General features: G+C 36.5%; 1 protein-coding gene across 36 annotated transcripts in view; it reads left to right on the top strand.

Moving 5' to 3' along the window:
• Nucleotides 1–23,172, top strand: part of LOC135196123 (titin-like) — an 856,828-nt gene that overhangs the window by 225,864 nt on the left and 607,792 nt on the right. For all 36 annotated transcript variants that reach the window (XM_064222640.1, XM_064222602.1, XM_064222614.1 and 33 more), the window contains one exon: nucleotides 21,050–21,140. In XM_064222640.1, the coding sequence (XP_064078710.1) occupies nucleotides 21,050–21,140 (91 nt within the window). The remainder of the gene's footprint in view (nucleotides 1–21,049; nucleotides 21,141–23,172) is intronic.

Consider the following 23,172-nt stretch of genomic DNA (forward strand, 5'->3'; position numbering starts at 1 on the left):
TGGAAATTCGCTTTTGTACAAGTATTAAAAGTGATGCAGATTATATTGTATATGTGAACTTTTTTTAATAGAAAGATTTGATCAGATATTCAATTACCTTTTTCGTGGAGTCTTCCTAACGGTAGCGAGAAGGGGAAAACTTCTCAAGAACGGAATAATAACTCTAAGTCAAATCTAATTCACTGAAAAGTAAGCATATTATCTTTAATTTGAAAATAAATTGGATAATTTTAATATTATAGCATTTATCCAAGTACTTTAAAACTATGCCGGAGGACAAAATATAAAGATCAAATATAAACAAATGTAAAAAAAAAATGTTTTTGGCATTTTAGAAAAATAATGAAGGACTCAAAATGGAAGCTTTTCATTTTGAGATTAAAATTCTGACGCGGTCGTTTGGTGAAGGGGTGACCAAGTGGCCCTCAGGTACTTCAGGAGTCATCCTCTCGATGGGTGTCCTCGTGTGCCCTTCATTAAGTCGTCCATCAGTCCTTCACCGGTTTTTATTGATTTATTTTTTATTTTTTACCGATTCGGTCATGTCAACAAACTGTTATGTGAAAGATAATATGTTGTGATGAGGTTCCCCCGTATCAGAAAGTGCATATGTTTTTACAAATATAGCCGGTCGTTCTGTGAATAAATAATGTATTCTCTCTCTCTCTCTCTCTCTCTCTCTCTCTCTCTCTCTCTCTCTCCTCCTCCTCCTCCTCCTCCTCCACTATATATATATATATATATATATATATATATATATATATATATATATATATATATATATATATATATATCTCTCTCTCTCTCTCTCTCTCTCCTCCTCCTCCTCCTCCTCACTAAATATGTCTCTCTCTCTCTCTCTCTCCTCCTCACTTGAACGACAAACAGTGGAAGACCAATGCTTTAGAAGTCCTTCTTGCTCTGAGAGTAACTTGACCAAGGAAGGACTAAAAGTCTCACTTTTCCTAAAATGGCCAGTTAAATGAATGACTGAAATCTCAGCTGGTTAAAACAGGCGATAAAAAAGTACTTGCGTTGGTTGACAACCAGACATTAAATGGGTCGAGAATTTTAAGGAAGGTTGTGTTTATTTATTTATTTTTTTTAAAATCAAATTTGGAGGCGGAGGGATTGTTCAGTGGGATTCTTTTAGAATTATTATTGTATATGCCCTGTCCGCAGTTAATATCTGAGGAATATGGTAAACCAGGTTTAAGTTTGGAGAAAGGTATAGGAAACGAAAAAAATTGTGCGATGTTTTGTATTTCATTATTATTATTAAGAAGGAATATCAAGTCACGTGACTGTAAGATTTAGTTTTAACAAAAAGTAGAACACGATGCTACAGTCGAACTGTTGAATTCTAGGCACCACAGACAAAAATAGGAACAATATTTCACGCGACAACAGATTTGTCTTGGGGCGGGTGCAGGGACGTGGCACAAAAACGCTCGTGGTTCATCCTACAGAACGAACCCAAACTGTTGAACGTACCCAGACTGTTGCAGCAGATTTAACCAAGACAGCAACTGCAGCTTTCCAAGTCATATTGATATTTATTCATGAATAAAATCGCACTAGGGAGAGCTAAAGGCAGACTGGACAAGGGAAGACACCACAGTGGTCTGTGCAGGATGCAATCGTCAGCGGTGGAGAGGATGTTGCAAGATGGAATTGGAATAATTCACTAAGGAAGGAGGAGAAACTTGCAAGGGAAAGATTAGATCAGCGAAGGGGCATTATAAAGACATGTTGGTAGAGGCAGATTAGCATTGTCCCCTACAGTAGGAATAGAATGATGAGATGTTGAAAGCAGAAATTGCGTATCACGGTGAAGCTGTGAGATGAAATATTAATCAACATAAAATTTGGCAGGACATCGAAACCTAACAGAAATATTTGGGAAACAGGTCTTAATTAGGTTTTAAGAATTAGTCACAGGAGAGGACCTCTAGCGTGGTTAGTGTTCTAGTGAATACTGCATTACTATTGTATCGAAATATGCACCTGTTTCGTGATGTCATGAAAAAAAGAAATGACCAAATTGCGTTGTAAGATTTTGGAAAGCATCTCCATGAACTAACGAAGGATGCCGACTAATCTTGATTTTCCTTGATAAACTCAGATCGTACAAAATCTCTCTCTCTCTCTCTCTCTCTCTCTCTCTCTCTCTCTCTCTCTCAGGCAAAGACGACTAGAGAGCCTGAACATGTGTGGCATAGAAAGACGACGATTGCGAGGACAACTAATAGAAATATTTAAAATACTGAAAGGCATAGCAAAAGTAGACAGTAACCTATTTGCGTTAAACGAAAACCAGTCGAGAAATATGATTGAAACTAGAACTGAAGAGATACAACACATCCCATTGTGGGATGTTCTTTACATACAAGATATGTGACACGTGGAGCAAACTGCTACCAGAAAGTTGTAAACAGCAACAGTGTGGAAGAATTTAAAAGAAAGCTAGACAAAATCATTAGGATACCATGAATGAACAGTGGAACCTGCTCCTACAGATATTAAGTGAGGACTCAATGCCTCCTCGGATAGACTAATAAGTCTTCGATACATCCTAATCCTAGTAACTCTCTCTCTCTCTCTCTCTCTCTCTCTCTCTCTCTCTAGGAAAGAAAAGATAATTTTGGGTCTGCTTCCGGCTTTTATTTCTTTGAGGAATTTCTGATCTTGAGCAGTCCTCCTCGTGAGGAGGAGTTTTCTCTGAACCAGTATCTCTAAGCCTTCCTTGTCTAAACATATCCTCAATGAGGTAGATACTGTTTAATTCAACATGATAAGTCCTAAATCTAAGAATACTTGTTCACTGGTAGCACTTGACTCTTCCACATACCCAATGCAGTATACGAAAGTACCCAGTGATCATGATTTTTGTAGATTTGTACTGTAAACTCACTCTTTACAAGGCAATTATCATTTCACTTGAAAATCCTCCTTTGCCATAGATTTTAATATTGCTTGAAAATAGCCATTTTCATTTATGTATTAATTATTTTGTGGTGTAATGAAAGACTCGATGGTTTTACCGTATGACGTGACTGGCAGCTATTTTTAGGGGCTGCTCTATGAGCAAGAGCCCGTGCTGGCATAAAGCCAGTTTCATCAAAAACAGCAGTGGCAACTATGCAGTTATTTTGGCTAAGATGTCATAAGGAGAGAGAGAGAGAGAGAGAGAGAGAGAGAGAGAGAGAGCTGAATAATAGAAATGGGTGTGGTTGACCTTGTTTATATTATGAGATTTGACACCTTGATGACATTGTTTTCATTATAATCAACCAGTCAATTAAGAGTAACAATTTCTTTGCTATATGCGGAAGGAATTATTTTGAAATGTGATTGTGAAGTATGAGGAGGTATCTATAACTTATAAAAAAAAACATTTCGTAACTTAACTGCAACCCATTTCGTTCCTTTTACTGTACCTCCTCTCATATTCTCTTTCTTCCATCTTACTTTCCTCAACCCTCTCCTGACAATTGATTCAAAATGTAACTGCTTTGAGGTTTTCCTCCTGTTACACCTTTCAGACCTTTTTACTGTCAATTTCCCTTTCAGCGCTGAATGACCTCATAGGTCCCAGTGTCTGGCCTTTGACCTAAATTCTATATTCAATTCGATGCCAGAAATAAATGTAAGAAAAAAAAAATATGAACTTACACCGTTGCATGCGATTGCACCGTACTAGAAATGACTTAGCCCCCGGTAACCCATCTCCCTCCCCACCCAACCCCGCCCTTCCCCCCGGCCCCCTTCTTCCTCCTAATATTTCTGTTTTCCATTAGCTGCCCAATGGGGTGGATATTCATGCATTAGGCTCATTTCTGGCTGCAAAGGAATTAGTTCCATTAGCTTGGATTTAGCCCCGGTATTTGTAAAACGTATAACGCGGAAGAGCGGCATCTTTCCTCCCCCTTTTTATGAAATTGCAGAAACGGTCCATTTCGTTAGTTTGCTTGTTATATTTTTTATACATGTTCAGTTATGTTCGCTTTTTCGTGTTTTTTTACACATTGGTTGAATATTCCTTTCGTCGTTCATTGGACTGTTTTTAAGATTAAAATGTATGAATTCCATAAGAAGCTGAATTTAGTGTGTGTGTGTGTTTTTTTTAGTTGCATGAATTCCATAAGAAGCTGAATTTAGCGTTTTTTCTAGAATTAAGGTGCAGAAATTCCATTGAAAGATAATTTCTATTTATTTACTTTTTTGAGTTTAGTTACATGAATTCCATGAGAGGAAATATATCTTTCGTCGAAACCGTTTGTAATTTCAAAATGTACTTTTGTAAATTAAAAGCTAAAGATAGAAATTTTTTTTTGTAAATTCAAAGCTAAAGATAGAACACTTTTCTTTGTAATTTAAAAGCTAAAGATAGAAAACTTTTCTTTGTAAATTAAAATCTACAGATAGAAAACTTTTTTGTTAATTAAAAGCTAAGATAGAAATTTTTCTTTGGCATTTAAAAGCTAAAGATAGAAATTATTTTTGTCAGTTAAAAGCTAAAAATAGAAAACTTTTTTGTCAATTAAAAGCTAAAGATAAAAACTTTTTTGTCAATTAAAAGGTAAAGATAGAAAACTTTTTTGTCAATTAAAAGGTAAAGTTAGAAAACTTTTTTGTCAATTAAAAGCTAAAGATAGAAAACTTTTTTTGTCAGTTAAAAGCTATAGATAGAACACTTTTTTGTAAAGTAAAAGCTAAAGATAAAAAACTTTGTCGTCCATTAAAAGCTAAAGATAGAAAACTTTGTTGTCAATTAAAAGTTAAAGATTGAAAACACTTTTTTGTCGAAAGCTAAAAGTAGAACATTTTTTGTGAATTAAAAGGTAAAGATAGAAAGCTTTTCTTTGTCAATTAATAGCTAAAGGTAGATTTTTTGTCAATTAAAAGCTAAAGATGAAAACGTTTTTGTCAATTAAAAGCTAAAGATAGTAAACGTTTTTGTTAGTTAAGAGCTAAAGATAGAATTTTTATTTTATAAATTAAAAGGTAAAGATAGAAAACTTGTCTTTGTCAATTATAAGCTAAAGATAGAAAACTTTTTGTCAATTAAAAGCTAAAGACAGAAAACTTTTTTGTAAATTAAAAACTAAAGGTAGATTTTTTTTTTTTAAATTAACAACTAAAGGTAGAAAAAATTTTTTGTCAATTAAAAGCTAAAGATAGAAAAGTCTTTTTGTAAATTAAAAGATAAGATGAAAACTTTTCTATGTCAATTAAAAGCTAAAGATAGATTTTTGTAAATTAAAAGCTAAAGATAGAACACTTTTTTATCAACTAAAAGCTAAAGATAGAAAACTGTCCTCACAGAGCATAACTGAGCATATTTTTTAATCCGTTATTTTGTAGCTGTTAAGATAATCTCTTAACGGGATGGGATGTTTATATGATAATCCTAAGGCTTTTCACTTGATGTGTTATTAATTATTGGTGCGAATAATTACGAGTTATGTTTTATTAATAAAATGACGTCAGTATTTTGGTGTCATTGAGGCGTTTCGCTTTAAGGCTCGAATCAAATCATGTCATGAAATTAAAAATGTTAAAAATACTGTATTTGAATACAGAGCTACCGGTGTTTATTATGGCAGCGTGATTTGCTTTTATGATTTGATATAATAGTATATTAACTTAATTTTGGGACATCTCTATAATCTATTGCGTTTTAACCAGGCAGCCGAGATTTTTTTTTTCTGTTCTGTAAAAGAGAATTACTGAGAAGGCTGTTTTTCTGTCCGTCAGCACTTTTTTTTCTTTCTTTTTTCCCGCTGTCAGATCTTGAAAACTACCGAGGCTAGAGGGCTGCAAATCTGTATATTGATCATCCACCCTCCAGCCATCAAACATACCAAATTGCAACCTTCTAGCCTCAGTAGTTTTGATTTTATACAAGGTTAAATTTAGCCATGATCGAGCTTATGGCAATGATAAAGGTCAGGCCACCACCTAGCCGTGGATAAAGTTCCGTGGGCCACTGCTCATACAGCATCATACCGAGACCACCGAAAGATAGGTCTATTTTCTGTGGCGTCTGTACCACTGGTTCCATGCAACGTAAAAAAAACACCATACAAACAAACAAACAAGCAAACAAACAAACATACACAATCTGGAATTTATCAACAGATATACGTTAACTTGAAGTAAGATAATCATTTTTTTCATTCCGCACAAGAAAAACTGAAGTACGCTGAGAACATTAGTGTTGATGTTGACATTACAACCGATGCGGACAAGGAATATTCAAGGCGGTCATATAAAAAGATTGACTGCTCTAAACCACCGCTGATTTCACTTTGATAGCCTTTTTGGTCGCCTGCTATTCGCTCAGCTCTTCGTCTGTGTTCTTTGCTCCGTTTAGTCGATAACAGTAACTTTCCTGTTATGGCTAATATTTACCTCATGCGTTAAGGGCATCGCCTTTATTATTATCAAAGTTAATTTCTGTCTGTCTGTTCGTCTTTTCTTGACTTTGGCTATACCTAGAGCATTATTATTATTATTATTATTATTATTATTATTATTATTATTATTATTATTATATATTTGAACACTATTCATATAGAACAGGCTCACCACAGGGGTCACTGACTTGAAATTCTAGCTTATTATTATTATTATTATTATTATTATTATTATTATTATTATTATTATTATTATTATTATTATTATTATTCAGAAGATGAACCCTGTTCATGTGGAACAAGCCCACCAAAGGGGCGATCGACTTGAAACTGAAGACATCATTTATTAAAAAAGGAAGAAATAAATAAACAAATAAATTAATAAGTAAGAAAAAATGCAAGATAAATATTAAATTACAAAGTGAATCGTATCAGTGTAGCATTACATGGCATCATCGCTCGAATTCCAGAAGTTCCAGGTAAATAAATTGCATTCCAACACAAAGTTCTCGTTTGTTTTGTGCATGATTTAATGATTTAATTACGCCTTTTCTCTTGTGAGGGGAAGCCCCTCCTACCCCCTCCCCTCCCTTCTAGTTTCATTCATCTTAATGAACAAGACGGAGATGAATAGCTTTTGCATTATTCATGACTCATCTTTTTCGTGAGGAAACTGCTGATGCTCAAATGTCTTCGAATTTGTTATCCCATCTTTGTGGCCGTCTGCCTAAATGACAGTTTAAGTCTTCAGATCTGGACTAGATTACCTCAGTTAACAGTATAATTTATTATGGGAGTTCGCATACGACCGCATAATATGTCCCAGGTGAAGGAAGCATGATTGCAATGAGACCGGTCTGGGTAAAGTTCTCGTAGTGAACCTTTAGTAGTTTACAAAATAAATATTTAGTAGTATGTAAAACAAGGCGTGATCCGACTTCCACCTTACTCGGAGAGCTTGCTAAAATATATGGTCAAATAGCGTGTTGTTTCGCCATCGAAAATTAAAATAAATGTGCTCTATTTTATTAGAAGTAATTGTTCTGTGCTGTTGAACATGCACATTATTTATTTTTTACATTTTCCTTCTAATAAATAAACCATATATATACTATCCTAAAAATCCTGTATCTTTAACTCAACGCGAAACACCCTTTTCAGACCATTATAGGCTTTGCCATAGACCTTTCCTACCCCCTCCCCAACAAGACCAACAACAACAAAGTACTATTATTATTATTATTATTATTATTATTATTATTATTATTATTATTATTATTGTCCAGAAGGTAAACCTCTATTCGTATGAAGCAAGTTTAGTTGCTGCAAGATGTTACTATGCTGATGTGAACCTGAATAACAATCAGCATAGTAACATCTTGCAGCAACTAGGCTTGCTTCATGCGCATAATGATAAGAAAAGAGAAAAGACACACACGCACACACACTCACACACACACACACACACACACACACACATATATATATATATATATATATATATATATATATATATATATATAAAGAAAGGGAGAGAGAGAGAGACTCTCAACTCTGCTCATTCACTTGAACAGAGAATATAAGTTACAGCAGAGGAAGAAACCAGGCAACCGTTTCCACAGACGTTTCTGTGGCCCAGAACTTAATTAAATTCGTGGTAGATTTTTCATGGCAGTACGCTTCTCCGAAATTAGCTTTGTTATACGGAGGGCGGTACCACAGACAATGGATGCTTTGTGTAGCCTCGGTTAGTTTAACCATACCCCTCTTTTTCCTGTAAAAGAAAACGATTGAGATTGCTATTTGTCCGTCCGTCCACACTTATTCTGTCCGCCCTCAGATCTTGAAAGCTACTGAGGCTAGAGGGCTGCAGATTGGTATGTTGATCAACCACCCTCCAGTCATCAACCATACCAAATTGCAGTCCTCTAGCCTACGTAGTTTTTATATTATTTAAGGTTAAAGTAATCCATAATCGTGCTTCTGGCAGCGCAACTACTCAGGCCACCACGGTCGGTTGAGAGTTTAATGGGTCGTGGCTGAGAGTTTCATACAGTATTATATGTTGTACAGCAAACTCGATTGCACCCAGGGCGCATTTTTTTACTTGTTTCTAGTTTCTTAGGAATATTCAAGTCTGTTTCAGGAATAGGGAAATTATGGTGTCTCAAACTTTGCTGTTTCAGGAATAGGTAGATTGTGGTGTCTCAAACTTTGCTGTTTCAGGAATAGGTAGATTGTGGTGTCTCAGGAATAGGTAGATTGTGGTGTCTCAGGAATAGTTGGTGATTATTTCATTGTGGTGTCTCAAACTTTGCTGTTTCAGGAATAGGTAAATTGTGGTGTCTCAAACTTTGCTGTTTCAGGAATAGGTAAATTGTGGTGTCTCAAACTTTGCTGTTTCAGGAATAGGTAAATTGTGGTGTCTCAAACTTTGCTGTTTCAGGAATAGGTAAATTGTGGTGTCTCAGGAATAGGTAGATTGTGGTGTCTCAAACTTTGCTGTTTCAGGAATAGGTAAATTGTGGTGTCTCAAACTTTTGCTGTTTCAGGAATAAGTAGATTGTGGTGTCTCAGATTTTTGTGTTTCAGGAATAAGTAGATTGTGGTGTCTAAAATTTTGGGGTCTTAGGAATAGGTAAAATTGTGTGTTTCTCGGAATAGGTAAAGTGTGTGTCTCTGGAAAATTTTAAAGGTGTTTGTGTCTCTGGAATAGGTAAATTGTGGTGTCTCTGGAATAGGTAAATTGTGGTGTCTCTGGAATAGGTAAATTGTTGTGTCTCAAATGTTGGTGTTTCAGGAATAGGTAAATTGTGGTGTCTCTGGAAGGATTTTTGTGGTGTTCTAAGAAAATAATTGGGTGTTTCAAGGAAATAGGTGGTGTGGTCTCAGATTTTATTGGGGTGGTTTCAGGGAATAGGGTAAATTGGGGGCTTGTGTCTCAGATTGTTTGGTGTCAAAATTTGGGAATAGGTCAAATGGTAAATTGTATGGTGTCTCATGGGTGTGTCTCAGGAATAGGTAGATTGTGTTGTTTATGTAGCGGGAATTGCAGTGCTGGAGAAACTGATTGAATTAATGTTTTCTTACAATTTTTAAGAAGATATATTTTCACAATAACACTCGTTCTTTTAAATGTATTTTTAAAATTAACCCCTTTTATCTACGTTACTTTGTGCAGCTGTAGAGGGTATTCCCGTCAGTGCTCCTCAAACATTGTACTACAGACAATACTTGAAGTTTTTTGTTGCAACCTCTTTCATTCCGTTTACTGTACCTCCATTCATATTCTCTTCTGATTCTCTGCCCTCTCTAACAACTGTTTTTCTTTTAGTGCAACTGTGAAAGTTTTCTTCCTGTAACACATTTTGAACCTTCTTACTATCAGTTTCCCTTTCTGCTCTGAATGACCTCATAGGTCCCAGTGCTTGGCCGTGGAGCTAAATTTTGTATTCCAATTCTTTACAACCACTGAAACACTGAATAATTATTTTAAGAGAAAATCCAGAAGAATGGTGTCTGTGAGAACGAGACAGGTCCTAGACATGTCTGAGACAGACCTTAAACAGGTCGTAGGCAGGTCTTGCGGCACTCCTGATTGGCTGCTAATAAGCCAATCACAGAGCTGGAAGCTCTCAGTCTCTCTCGAGCGTTCACATAGACAGGATGTATGTTCCACCTCTCCTGAGGGATACTGGTGAAAGAACGTATCCCTCAAGGGAGGTAGAAGATGCAGCCTGCCTATGTGAACTCTCTCTCGAGAGAGAGTCTGAGAGTTTCCAGCCCTGTGACTGGCTCATCAACACCCAATCAGGAGCTTCGTAAGGGACTGGCCTAGGCATCACATGCAAGTTGATGTGAATCTACTATTGGCAGGTCCTAGACAAGTCTGAGACAGTTCCCAGACAGGTCCTAGACAGGTCTTTGACAAGTCCTAGTCAGGCCCTAGACAGACCATAGACAAGTCCCAGACAGGTCCCACTCGGCCAGAGAATTTCCTACGACGTGATCAGCTCCCCCCGAAGAGCCAGTTCGTGTAACGTAACGATGAGGTAATGGCCCACTGATTCATACTGACGAAGTGCCTCTTCAACGGTGGGGCCAAGTCGCGAGTGACTCGATAAAAGAGGGTGTTATTATGTCTCGGCATTTTGGGACTCTGGTCATTTATAACTTCAGAACGGTCGCTTTATGAGAACCCAGTGGAGTTGAAGGTCGAGATTTCTCATGGCCTGGAATAAGTGGCACGAGAGAAATTTTACTTGGCGGAAGTATTGCTGTTGATGTTGAAGTTTTGTGCGAAAGTCTCATACTTGTTTCAAGAAATTAAAGAAAAGACATGGTAGTAATGTTCTCTCTCTCTCTCTAAGTCACCGCTATTGCTGTTGAAGTCTTCTGTACTCATCCCTGATTCAGCAGTTGAAGAATGAATATGGTAGTAACTCTCTCTCTCTCTCTCTCTCTCTCTCTCTAAGTTTCCACTATTGCTGTTGAAGTCTTCTGGGATGGACTAACAAGTCTTTGAGACATTCTAATTCTTGTAATCATCCCTGAATCAGCAGTTGAAGAATGAATATGGTAGTAACCCCCCCTCTCTCTCTCTCTCTCTCTCTCTCTCTCTCTCTCTCTCTCTCTCTCTCTCTCTCTCGCTACATCCCCTTGTTAGGGGACACAGATTGTTTAGTAGTGGAAAAATAATATGGATATTATTAAAGTTAAAAAGCGGGAAGGGAGGGACGTGTCAGCAGCATAAAAGGACGTTCTAAATATAAAATCATTTGGATTTTATCTTCATTTCTTTTTCGTGAGTTTTTGTTGTGTGTGCTTGCGTCATTTTATTTTTTCATGATGGTTTTTAGGATCTTAAAATTATTAGTTAAAAAGGTTATTTTTATATATACAAATGGTTCCCATTTCATATACATGGTTTTGCGTGAGTTTTAGTTTTTAATGATTTTGCTTTCCATATGTAATGTGACAGAGAGCTCACAGAGCAAGTTGTAAAACATATGTATCACTGATGTGTAGTATTATCTTCTCTGTCCATCTCTCAATTAAGATTTAATTCATACTTAAATATACTGTAATATTAAAATCCGAATGGACAATTTTTGTTTGTCTGCTCTGGGTGGGGCCTGGTAGGTAGGGGATTGGGATGGTAGGGAAGACATGACACATCCACCCCTCCTACTGCAAACCTGTTTGTCCACCCCAGGTTGGCTCGGATAGGTAGGGGCATTGGAACAGTAGGGGAGACACGACACATCCACCCTCCTGCAGCAAGCCTGTTTCTCCGCCCCGGGTGGAGCCGGATAGATATGGGATCGGGAGGGTAGGGGCTACACGATACATACATCCACCTTCCTTATGCAAACCTGTTTGTCTGCCCTGGTTTGGCCTGGATAAGTATGAGATTGGGAGGGTCGGGGAGACATGACACATCCACCCTCCTTCTGCAAACCTGTTTGTCCTTCCCAGGTGGGGCCGGATAGGCATGGGATTGGGAGGGTAGGCGAAACGTGACACATCCACCCTCTTCCTGCAAACCTGTTTGTCCACCCTGGTTGAGGCCCGATAGGTATTGGATCGTGGGGATATGGGAGAAATGACAGGCAGTGGCTGGTTCCAGCTCAGCTTAGCGCCTGCCGTCAAGCTCTTATGCTGACAATAACAAAAACCATTTTAACCTTTTCCTTGCGGGCAGTTGTTTTCTAATACGCTAAAATAGGTATCTTAAATTTTGCCATAAAGCAGTTAATAACTAAAACTGTTTTCAGAATCTTCTAGAGTTTCTTAAAGTATGACAAACGTCGGCTTAAAAAATGTTGACGGATGACTTTGCTTTCCAAAAATGTTTCGAAGATTTCCTCCCTCTCCCAAAGGAAAGCCATTAGTTGCTTTCATCAAGCTTCTCTTGTAAAGAAGTGGGCATTTTTTTTCATGGAGGAATCCCATCACGTCAAACGGCGGCTTTATTTCGTGCGGAAGTCTTTCACTTACAGTTGGCCTCGTTTCATTACAATATTCATAAGTATACATTTTAATTTTCAAGTTTGCTGTTCAGTACCTGTTGAACTTTTGTGGTTATTAGATTTGAACTTATTCTGTAAAGCTATTTTTATTTTCCTGTAAAAGAACACTACTGAGATGATTATTTATCTGTCTGTCCGTCCGCACTTTTTCTGTCTGCCCTCAGATCTTAAAAACTACTGAGGCTACAGGGCTGCAAATTGGTTTGTTGATCATCCACCCTACAATCATCAAACATACCAAATTGCAACTCTCTAACCTCAGTAGTTTTTATTTTATTGAAGGTTACAGTTAGCCATAATCATGCTACTAGGTGCCAACAACACAGCCCACCACCGGTCCGTGGCTGAAATTTTCATGGGCCTCGGCTGAGAGTTTCATAGAGCATTATACGTTGCATAGAAAAATGTAAGATATGTTTTAAATATTTGGTGAAACTTTTCACGGTAACCTTCCATTTTCCGGTCTGCTCAGTAATTTTATTTAATGTCTGCGGGATACTAACCAAAATGGCTTTCAAAATTGAGAGAGAGAGAGAGAGAGAGAGAGAGAGAGAGAGAGAGAGAGAGAGAGAGAGAGAGAGAGATTTAAAGCAAAGACTGTAATGGGTGTCGGGATTTGAAGGATTAAAGAGAGAGAGAGAGAGAGAGAGATATAAAGCAAAGACTGTAATGGGTCGCGAGAGAGAGAGAGAGAGAGAGAGAGATTTAAAGCAAAGACTGTAATGGGTCTTGAGATTTTAAGGATTAAAGAGAAAGAGAGAAAGAAAAAAAACAAAGACTGAAAGGTAACTTGGAAATTCAAGGATGAGAGAGAGAAACTGATCACAAGCTACAAAATCCTTGGCGGAAATGATGGCACCTGTGAGTGGCACCCTGGGGGGGCGATACCAAAAGCTGATGTGAAAGGTGGCAGCTGCTGAGGCACATTTGTTAGGGCCTTCTTCTTCTTCTTCATCTTCTTCTTCTTCTTCTTCTTCTTCCCGCCTCTGTGTTCTTCAACGCCTCAGTGAATCTTCCTCTCTCTCTCTCTCTGTCTGCCCCCTTCCCCCCCCTTTTTTTTCCAGCGGGAAAAGGGAAAATTCTTTAGCCGCGATTTTAACCAAAAATTGTGCCACTGATATCTCTATTGCTTTTCTGTTGGGTGGAAGGGAAGTGCCTTTTATTGTTGCAGCCCTCTAGCACGGTAGTTTTTCAAGATCTGAACACTCACACTATTCTTATATATATATATATATATTAACTGAAAACTACTGAAGCTAGAGGGCTGCAACTTGGTATGTTTGATGTTTGGAGGGTGGTCAATCAACGTACCAATTTGCAGCCGTCTAGCCTCAGTAGTTATTAAGATTTGAACAATAACACTATATATATAGATATATATATAAATAAATAAAGTGAAAGCTACTGAGGCTAGAGGGCTGCAACTTGATATGCTTGATGTTTGGAGGGTGGACGATCAACGTACCAATTTCCAGCCTTCTAGCCACGGTAGTTTTTAAGATCTGAGGGCGGACAGAAGAAGCGCGGACGGACAGACAAATAGCCATCTCAATCGTTTTCTTTTACAGAAAACTGAAAAGCAGGAGGCCCCGTTTTCTTTCAATTCGTATCTTTTACAAGAGCATTCTATTAGTAGGGATATAAGCAGCGTCCCTCCGGCCCCTAGCTGCAACCCCTTTCCTATCTTTTATTGTACCTCCGTTCATTTTCTCTTTCTTCCATCTTACCTTCCCAACCTCTTATTTTACTCTCACGATTACCTTTTCTAAGCTGAATGACCCCATGGTTCCAACCACTTAGCTTTTGGCCTAAATCTCACATTCCAGTTCCTAATTCCTAAACACCAGTACCTAGTGTATTTTTAGGTGTCACTCAAGTGAAGGTTACGAATTGTAATTGAATATAGAATTTAGGCCAAAGGCCAAGCACTGTGACCTACGAGGTCATTCAGCGCTGAAAGGGAAATTAACAGTAAAATGTTCAACAGTAAAATGTTTGAAAGGTGTAACAGGAGGAAAATTGTCAGGGAAGGATTGAGGAGAGTAAGATGGGAAGAAAGGGAATATGAAAGGAGGCACAGTAAAAGGAATGAAAGGTGTTGGAGCTAATTATTATTATTATTTTGTCAATCGCAGTCATCCTATTCGACTGGGTGGTTTTTGTAGTGGGGGGGGGGGGCAGCGGAGGGTTTCGGGTTGCATCCTGCCTTCTTAGGAGTCTGTCACTTTTCATACTTTATGCGCTGTTTCTAGCGGCACAATTATTATTATTATTATCCAGAAGATAAACCTTATTCATATGAATCAAGCCCATCAAAGGGGCCACTGGCTTGAAATTCTTAAGCTTCCATAGAATATTAAGGTGTTCACTCGAAAGAAGTAACCGAAAGTGATGGGAAATACGGGAAGTTTTCAGAAAACCAGGTAAATTAAAATTTTTTAAATAAATAAAAATTGAGGTGAATTATTAAATAATACGTTGAATTGTCTTAAGGATCTATTGCTTTGCATCTTCGCTTGAACTTCTGACGTTTTAACTAAGCGACATCCTCGGGTGATGGGGATGGGGGGTGCTGTTCCACAGCATGCAAATTAAAGAAGCAAAGTCAATTGTTTCGACCAGGATTCAATGACTTCCATGGCCTGATTTAACTGCCAAATCATCTCGGACAGCAGGAGTCAGGCAGAAGTGGACCGAAATGATAAAACATGACACCTGCAAAGGAAATTCAGTCTCGCGAAATACTTTGAAGTTCGGTGGACCAGATAATCACTTTGCAAACTGTCTTCTGTGATCAGTGCCAGAGGAATGAACGCATGGAGGAGGCATGATTTTGGTGAAAGAAAGACAACACAGTGCTTGAGACGTCCTTAAGGCCATCGTTAGGAAATGACAGCCAATCTATCAGATCAAAATAATTTGATTTCGAGGTTGATAACAACTCAAGATATTTTGAACCAGTGGCGAAGAGCAGAACAGAAGTTGTAGACGTCCTCAAGGCTATCATTACGAGATTGTTAGCCAATCTATCAAACCAAAATAATTATATTTCGAGGTTCATAACAATTCAAGATATTATTTTTCGTCTGACAAGTTTCAGGAGACTGGAAATGAGCGCTTAAAGAACTTTTTTTTAAAGAACTTTCAGCGATTGAACTTGTTATTTGATAACAAGTTTATGGAAGAATTTCAAAGGGAAGGTGTCATAGATGAACGCCATTGTTTCAGTAAAATCTGTTACGAAATTAAATATTTCATGACCATCTTTGGTTTATACCAGGGGTTCTTAACAGGGTGTATCCATACCCCTTTGGGGGGTATGAGAACCACATGCTGCGGATATGGGATTTCTGGAAATATGCATATATTTAATTTTAATGTGTCATTGTATGCCTGGGTCCATTTTGTCAATAAATCACTATATAAAACTGTAAATGCTTTTGGTTTTCTTGTATGTTCTATTCTTAGCTATTCATACGTAAAGTATGTATTAAACTTAGTATATCAAGTTAATATTCTCAACACATTGGACTTAAATAGACTTAAGAAAACGGGGTATGGAACCATATTGGGCAATTCATTGGGGGTATGGAGTCATCACAAGGATAAGAACCCCTGGTTTATAGATGATTATAGATTCCAGGTACGCTTAAATGACACTACCAAAGTTAAAGTCTACAGAGGGTCCTACCACATTTAAGTACTTTTCACAGAAACTAAGGTTGAGTGTCTGTTTACCCCAAGATTTTATTAGTCATGGGGTTGAATTCAGAAAACACAGGTAAAACTCCATGCTGCAGTACTTTCCCCAACAGCCTGATAGAGGTATACCTACAAGTAAGATTGCAATAAAAACAAGGCGTGATCTGACCTCCAGCTTCCTAGGCGCGCGTGGTAAAATTTGCTGTCAATTAGAGCGTCGTGTCAACAACGAAAATGAAAATATGTACGCTATATGTTATTAGAAATAATTGTTCTGTACTGTTTAACATGCACATTTAGTATTTTGTAAATTTTCATTCTAATAAAGGAGTAATTTTTTATTTTCTAAATTTTCATTCTAATAAATAAACCATCAATTTCCTATCCTAAGATTCCTGTATCTTTAACTCAACGCGAAACACCTTTTTCAGACCTTTTTAGGCTCAACCATAGGCCTTTCCTATCCCCGAACAAGAACAAAAACAAAAACAAGAACAAAATAGCTTGTAGCCTTACTCCCTGGGTAAGCAATAAAAAAGGGATATTAGATGTTAACACCAGACAAAAAATATTTCAACCAACCAAGGTGACAAAAAGGTCAAAAGCATTCTCATTTTTTACCGCCTTCTAACCCATCTTCTATATCGCGGACTATTTTTTTTATTTATCATCCTCCTCCTATTCTTACCGTTCTCCCAACACACCCCCTTCCCCTTCCTCTTCGACTCCCCCCCCCCCCCCCCCCCCGCCTGTTCTACCCCCCTCCAACCATCATTTTCATGTTTACTTCGTATGTATCTGCTCGCTAGTTGTTTGAGTTGAAACGAATGATCGTCAGTCCTAATTGTACGCCATTTCTTAAGGATATTTCGGTATCCAGTCATGCCAATTTATATACATATGTATATGTATATATCAATATATATATAATATATATAATATACATATATATATATATATATATATAAACACTGAGATCATGATTTCTCCGCTGTTCGCTGGTTCGAATTCCACGATGAGGGACGATATATCAATATAATATATATATATATATAATATATTATATATATATAAACACTGAGATCCTGATTTCTCCTCTGTTCGCTGGTTCGAATCCACGAGAGGACGAAATATTATCAACTAAAAAAAATTCCCCTTCGTTAACATAATGAAAATACGTAATATATTAATTCCGAGGTAGAGCGAATTGTAGCTTAATGAGTGTGTATGAATCACAGTGATGTGATAAAATTCATATATATATATTATATATATATATATATATATATATATGTATGTATACACACACACACACACACACACACACATATATATATATATATATATATATATATATATATATATATATATATATAGAGAGAGAGAGAGAGAGAGAGAGAGAGAGAGAGAGAGAGCGTTCGCATATAAAGTTTATATTCCAGAGCTCGATAGACAAACACTACTTCACCGTCCCAGTTGAGAATTGTTGTCTTCGGCAATAACTAATATTTACCTTTTTATCATTTTAATTTCTCATCTCCTCCAAATTCTCTGTGCTCATTGGCTACCTGAAAATACTAAACATTTCATAACATACCTGATTGTTGTTGCACTAAGATGAGTAATAACTTCTTAACATATGTGCTAAAGCATATGTATTATTTCTTCATATAACTTAGTGTAACAAACTAATAGGGAAAAGTAATCACAAGACATTCGGAAAATCGTTAGTTTAACATTTACTTTTTGCTGTTTTAGATTCATTCATGGAAGTGCAAGGCGAAGCTGGCGTGCAATTATGTTTCGTATAATGAAATGAGATGGTGGGCGAAGCCAGCCATCCGTCCTTTGATTCAATTCCACCACTTGCTTGGAGCTCCTTCTCACTGTGTTCTTAGATTCAAACACGTCATTTGAAACTCTATTTATAAGTTTTTTAAGAGTTTTCTCCTAATGGGATAGTGCCGTCAGTGCACCTCGTGCATTGCACCGTAGTCATGACTCAAGGGTCTTGCCAGCGTCCCTTCCTTATGCCCCCAGCTGCAACATCTTTCATTCCTTTGACCGTACCTCCGTTCATATTCTCTTTCTTCCAGTTGTTTCATAGTGCAACTGCTTTGAGGTTTTCCTCCTGTTACACCTTGCAGACCTTATTACTGTCAATTTCCGTTTCATCGCTGAATGACCTCGTAGCTCCCAGCGCTTTGTCCTATGGCCTATATGCTATATTGCTATATTCTATTTAAACTGTCATATTACGTTACATTATATACTGATGGGAATTAAAAGCTTCTATGATATCCCATCTCACATTTGTGATTTGCGCGATTGGTTGAACATCTGCGTGTTGTTTTAGGGGTAACTGTGGCATTATTTAATTTACTTACGATTTGTAAGAACCAATGAAAATTCAACCTGTCCCAGGGGTTCTCCAGACCGTACTTGAGAGCCCGCAGCAACAGGCTATAAGGAGGAGGACTCGCCAATGGAATTCAATCCCTCAGCAGTCATCACTGGAAAATGTCCTGTAGATCTGGACGAAACGTCGCGTTGGAGAGAGAGAGAGAGAGAGAGCATTGTATAGGCAATAATAAACAACAAGAATGACTCAACCGAAATTGACCATGACCTTTAGTGCGTTGCTCGCCAATCTATGCAACAGAGGAAAAGTTGTCATCAGAAAAATAGAGAAGACTCTCTACAAGAGCAGCAACCATTTTTATCAAAAGATTTGTAAGGACCTTATGAGCCCTCACTCAGCCGTGGACTTTACCATTGTCTGTACACCTAAGGCCCACACTGTCTAGGATTCAAGCTCACACGCGTGTGAGCACAATTTGCACACGTCTTTTTTATTGAAGATTTCGTCCTTATCACAACATTCACAAATACTTACATATGCATATTATGTGAAACCAGATTTTTTCTTCCAATTGCACGTGTACCAGCATTCATTTAACGTTATTAATAGTGTTTTTGGTTAGAAACACAATTCGTCATTATTTTGATTATTCATCTGAGCTGGATTTTTACAGCAAGGGAAGAAATTTCTAAGTTAAATTTTAGAATGATTATGAGCAGAATTTTCTCAGATATTCTGCATTCATATTTTTACTTTTTTTATCTTCTGTGTTTCTTTGTGTCTCATTTATTCCTCCTTATTCCTTCCCATCCGTATTGGTTTGATTTAAATATGTTTGTTGGTACAGAACAAAGGGCGTGGACCTTATGTAAGTTAGTTTTCGTACATTTTCCTTCGCGACAAGACTGAATCAGAAGTAGTTCAGATATCAGTGACTTGGCCTATGCTTTAATTTAAAAGCTGCTTATATTGGACAGAATTTGTCTCTTATTTATGATAGGTTCGAAAAAAGGCAAGAGCCCTTAGGGATCCTTGTGACACGAAATTAAGCTCTACTTGCCGTATCCTTCATTTGAAAGTCATAAATTGTCTGAATGAATGTCTTTATTTTACTTTTTTTAGTGTTAAGTTTGCGTATTGGCTATCGACTTACTTTTACTTGCATTTCTATGATCAAACTTCAAAGAAGTCAGTATTTTTTGCAAGTTTGGGAAATGGGTCAGACTTCAAATAAGTCAATATGTTTCGCAAAATTTGCAAAATGGTCAGACATCAAAGAAGTCAACATGTTTCGTTAATTTGGAAGTAAGTCCCACCATTTTTCCTTTACCTTTCTTTTTTCTCCTTCTCTCTGCTGATAGTCAGCTGAGAGGTCTGGTTAAACTATTTTGATAATAATTTTTCCTTGCTAGCTTCATATATGATCAACATTATTGCATTAGATTAGTCCACATTAGTGCATTAGATTGGCAATCCTCCCGTCAGCCAGTCTTGGACAATAAAAAGTTGGCAATGACTGAGCATCGAGTGTAGATCGCGAGTACGGTCTTATTTATTATTATAAATTATTAAATAGATAAAATATAAAAAAGGAGAAAGAAGAATTCATTGAATGACTTTCACGTAGCAACAGTGAGAAAGTTACTGGTTAATAAAAAATATTTTAAGAAGTTACTGAGATCAAATTTATGGCAGACATGTAAGTGTGTGTGTTTTATTTATTTATTTATTCTTTTTATTAATTTTTTATTTTCTATTTACTTTTTTTTGCATCTTACGTTCCTGTCCCCATTGTCATCTTGTTTACCATTTATATCCTCATGACGTATACATTTTTAACCTGAAGGTATTACATTTTTATAGTGTTCTCATAATTAGGAATTCATTTACTGCTTCGTTGTTCCATTTTCGATTATATCCCTACAATTTTCCTGATTTCCATAAACGAGTCTATCGATGACTATTGGGAAAATACCCCCTTTTTTAATTATTGTACAGTTTACCGATGGGTATATCTTGGCCCAAGATTGACATTCACTTATAAAATAACTTAGGAAAATATAACAACTTCAAGTTCATTTCACATTCGAGTAACTTTTAGATCATGACATCATGGTATTAAAATAAAAAAAAAATCATAGTAGCATGAATCTTGAAATGGGGAAACAAATCCACAGGTATGTATAAGTATACGTATGCATGAAGATGAATTCTATACCGAAAGCTTTCTTGGGAATCTGTTAGATTCCAGCTTACAGAAACCTCTCTTTGGATTTATTTCTCCATCATGAATATTGATTATCATCCCCCTTTCTGAAATCCACCTGTATGTATAAGTATACATATCCTTGGAAATGAATTCTATCCAGAAAGCTTTCTTGTGAATCTGTTACATTCCTCCTTTGAGAAACACATACCCATCCATACCTGCGGATCTATTTCTCCATCATGAATATTGTTGATTATAATCCCCCTTTCTGAAGATAATCTCTGCTAATTCCTGGTTTTTTTTCTGTTTGTTTCTTTGACAGCTCCATTCGGAATACAGCAGCACTTACAAGTGGCATGAATACAAGCCCCAGAATCAAAATGAAGTCATACGGAAACCGCCCACGGCGCAAGGTGAGTCATCCTCTCAGTCATTTATGGTGAATCTCAATTGTGTGTGTGTATATATATATATATATATATATATGTATATATATCATATATATTATATCAATAATTATATATATGCACACATACATAATATATATATATATATATATATATATATATATATATATATATATATATATATATATTACATGTATGTGTGCATATATATAAAATATTGATATAATATATATAATATATAATATATATCCATATAATATATTATATATATACGTAATATATATGAAATTGTAATAGCCACAATGTCCTCTTACTTAATTTTTTTTTTTTTTTTTTTTTTTTTTTTGTTTTTTTTTTTTTTTTTTTTTTTGATACGCCTGTCACTACGAAGCCTTGGGCTCCAACCTCAAAGAAATTTGGAGTTGGAGCTCAAGGCTTTGTAGTGACAAGCGTATCCCCCCCCCCCAAAAAAAAAAAAAAAAAAAAAAAAAAAACATCTTTGAGAAGTTTAGGGGGCTTTGTGGCTGTTACAAATTCACATGGATCTGGTAAAAAGGACCCAGTAGATTCTAGTATATGTGTGTGTGTATATTATATATATATATATATATATATATATATATATATATATATATATATATATATATATAGATTTGGTGCAAGGTCTGACAGTTGTTTAATTGAATACCAATGTGTAAGAGAGTAAAATGTCTGATTTTCCGTTTCACAATCTTGTAAATAGAGCAAGTTGTCTGAATATTTGAAAGGAAATCAATATACAACTAACAGGAGTTATTGTACATATATATCGAATTTAACGGTTCCTGGTATATTCATTTTATATATATATATATATATATATATATATATAGATATATATATACATATATATATATATATATATATATATATATATATATATATACACATACATACAATTCAATCCTAAAAAGTAATTAAACCCTGAAAAAAAAAAACGATACGGAACAATTTATTCAACAGAACATGATTTCTGATCATCGTATTTGCATTTTATGATATGGAGCGTTTTATGAAATGGACGCTAATGAATATTTTGTGAAGGGGACCTCACTGGAGAACACTTAATCCGGAAATATCGAGTTATTTGAAGTTTATGAAGTTGACGGCGATGGTATGGAAGAGGAAAGAGTTTCCAGTCTTTTAAAATTGAGCTGAGTTGATTGTCTTCAATTCCATTCGACCTTCGATGAACGACCTTCTTCTGACTGTTGACAAAGTAAAGTTAAGGAAAGGAGTTTCGATAAAACTTGTTTCGTTAACAATTAATTGTCAATTGTTGACTTAATGCTCTTTTCCAATATATTTTTTCAGTGTGTTTAATGGAAAAGCTATTAATGAATAGGCTTATGAAACGAGCAATATCTGACCTTCGAGTTATAATTCTTTGTATGCTTTTTTGACACAGTTTCTTTATATAAGACGTGTTCAGATTTTCTTGTAGGTAAGCGTTTTACAATTTGATATAATTTGCTTAATTATTATTATTACTTTTTTTTGGTAGAAGACCCTCTTTTAGGCAAATACTGTTAAAAAGAATGGCAGAATTAAACGAGTTGATTTTATATATTGTTTTTTCTATTTTCTTTACAATTCGCTTCTCAGGCTCAGCGATGTTTCTGAGTAACTGGCCAATATTCATATTGGGAATTTTCAGAAATTATAAATGCTGTAGGTAATCTTTTATTAAAACAGGATATCAGGTCCCGGTCAAGCAGGGGTCGTCGTCAGTGACGATATTATTCCGTAGGCGTAGTTCAGTTCGGGGCCGGGGTCGTCTTTGGTTTAAGGGCTGGTATTGGTGCTGGTATAGCTGGTATCACGTGATGTTTCGACCTTCTCGCAGGTCATCATCGGACGAGTCGGTTGAAGAGACTGTAGCAAGAAAGTTTGCGGGGCGGTATTTATAGCGGCTCGGACCTAGAGTTGCATTCTCATTGGTCGGGCCGGTCTTGGGCGAAGTCGTGGATCTCGCCTTAAAGGTCTCGGGGATTCTCTC

This window comes from Macrobrachium nipponense, chromosome 17 (assembly GCF_015104395.2).
Source record: "Macrobrachium nipponense isolate FS-2020 chromosome 17, ASM1510439v2, whole genome shotgun sequence".
Classification (NCBI taxonomy): Eukaryota; Metazoa; Arthropoda; class Malacostraca; order Decapoda; family Palaemonidae; genus Macrobrachium; species Macrobrachium nipponense.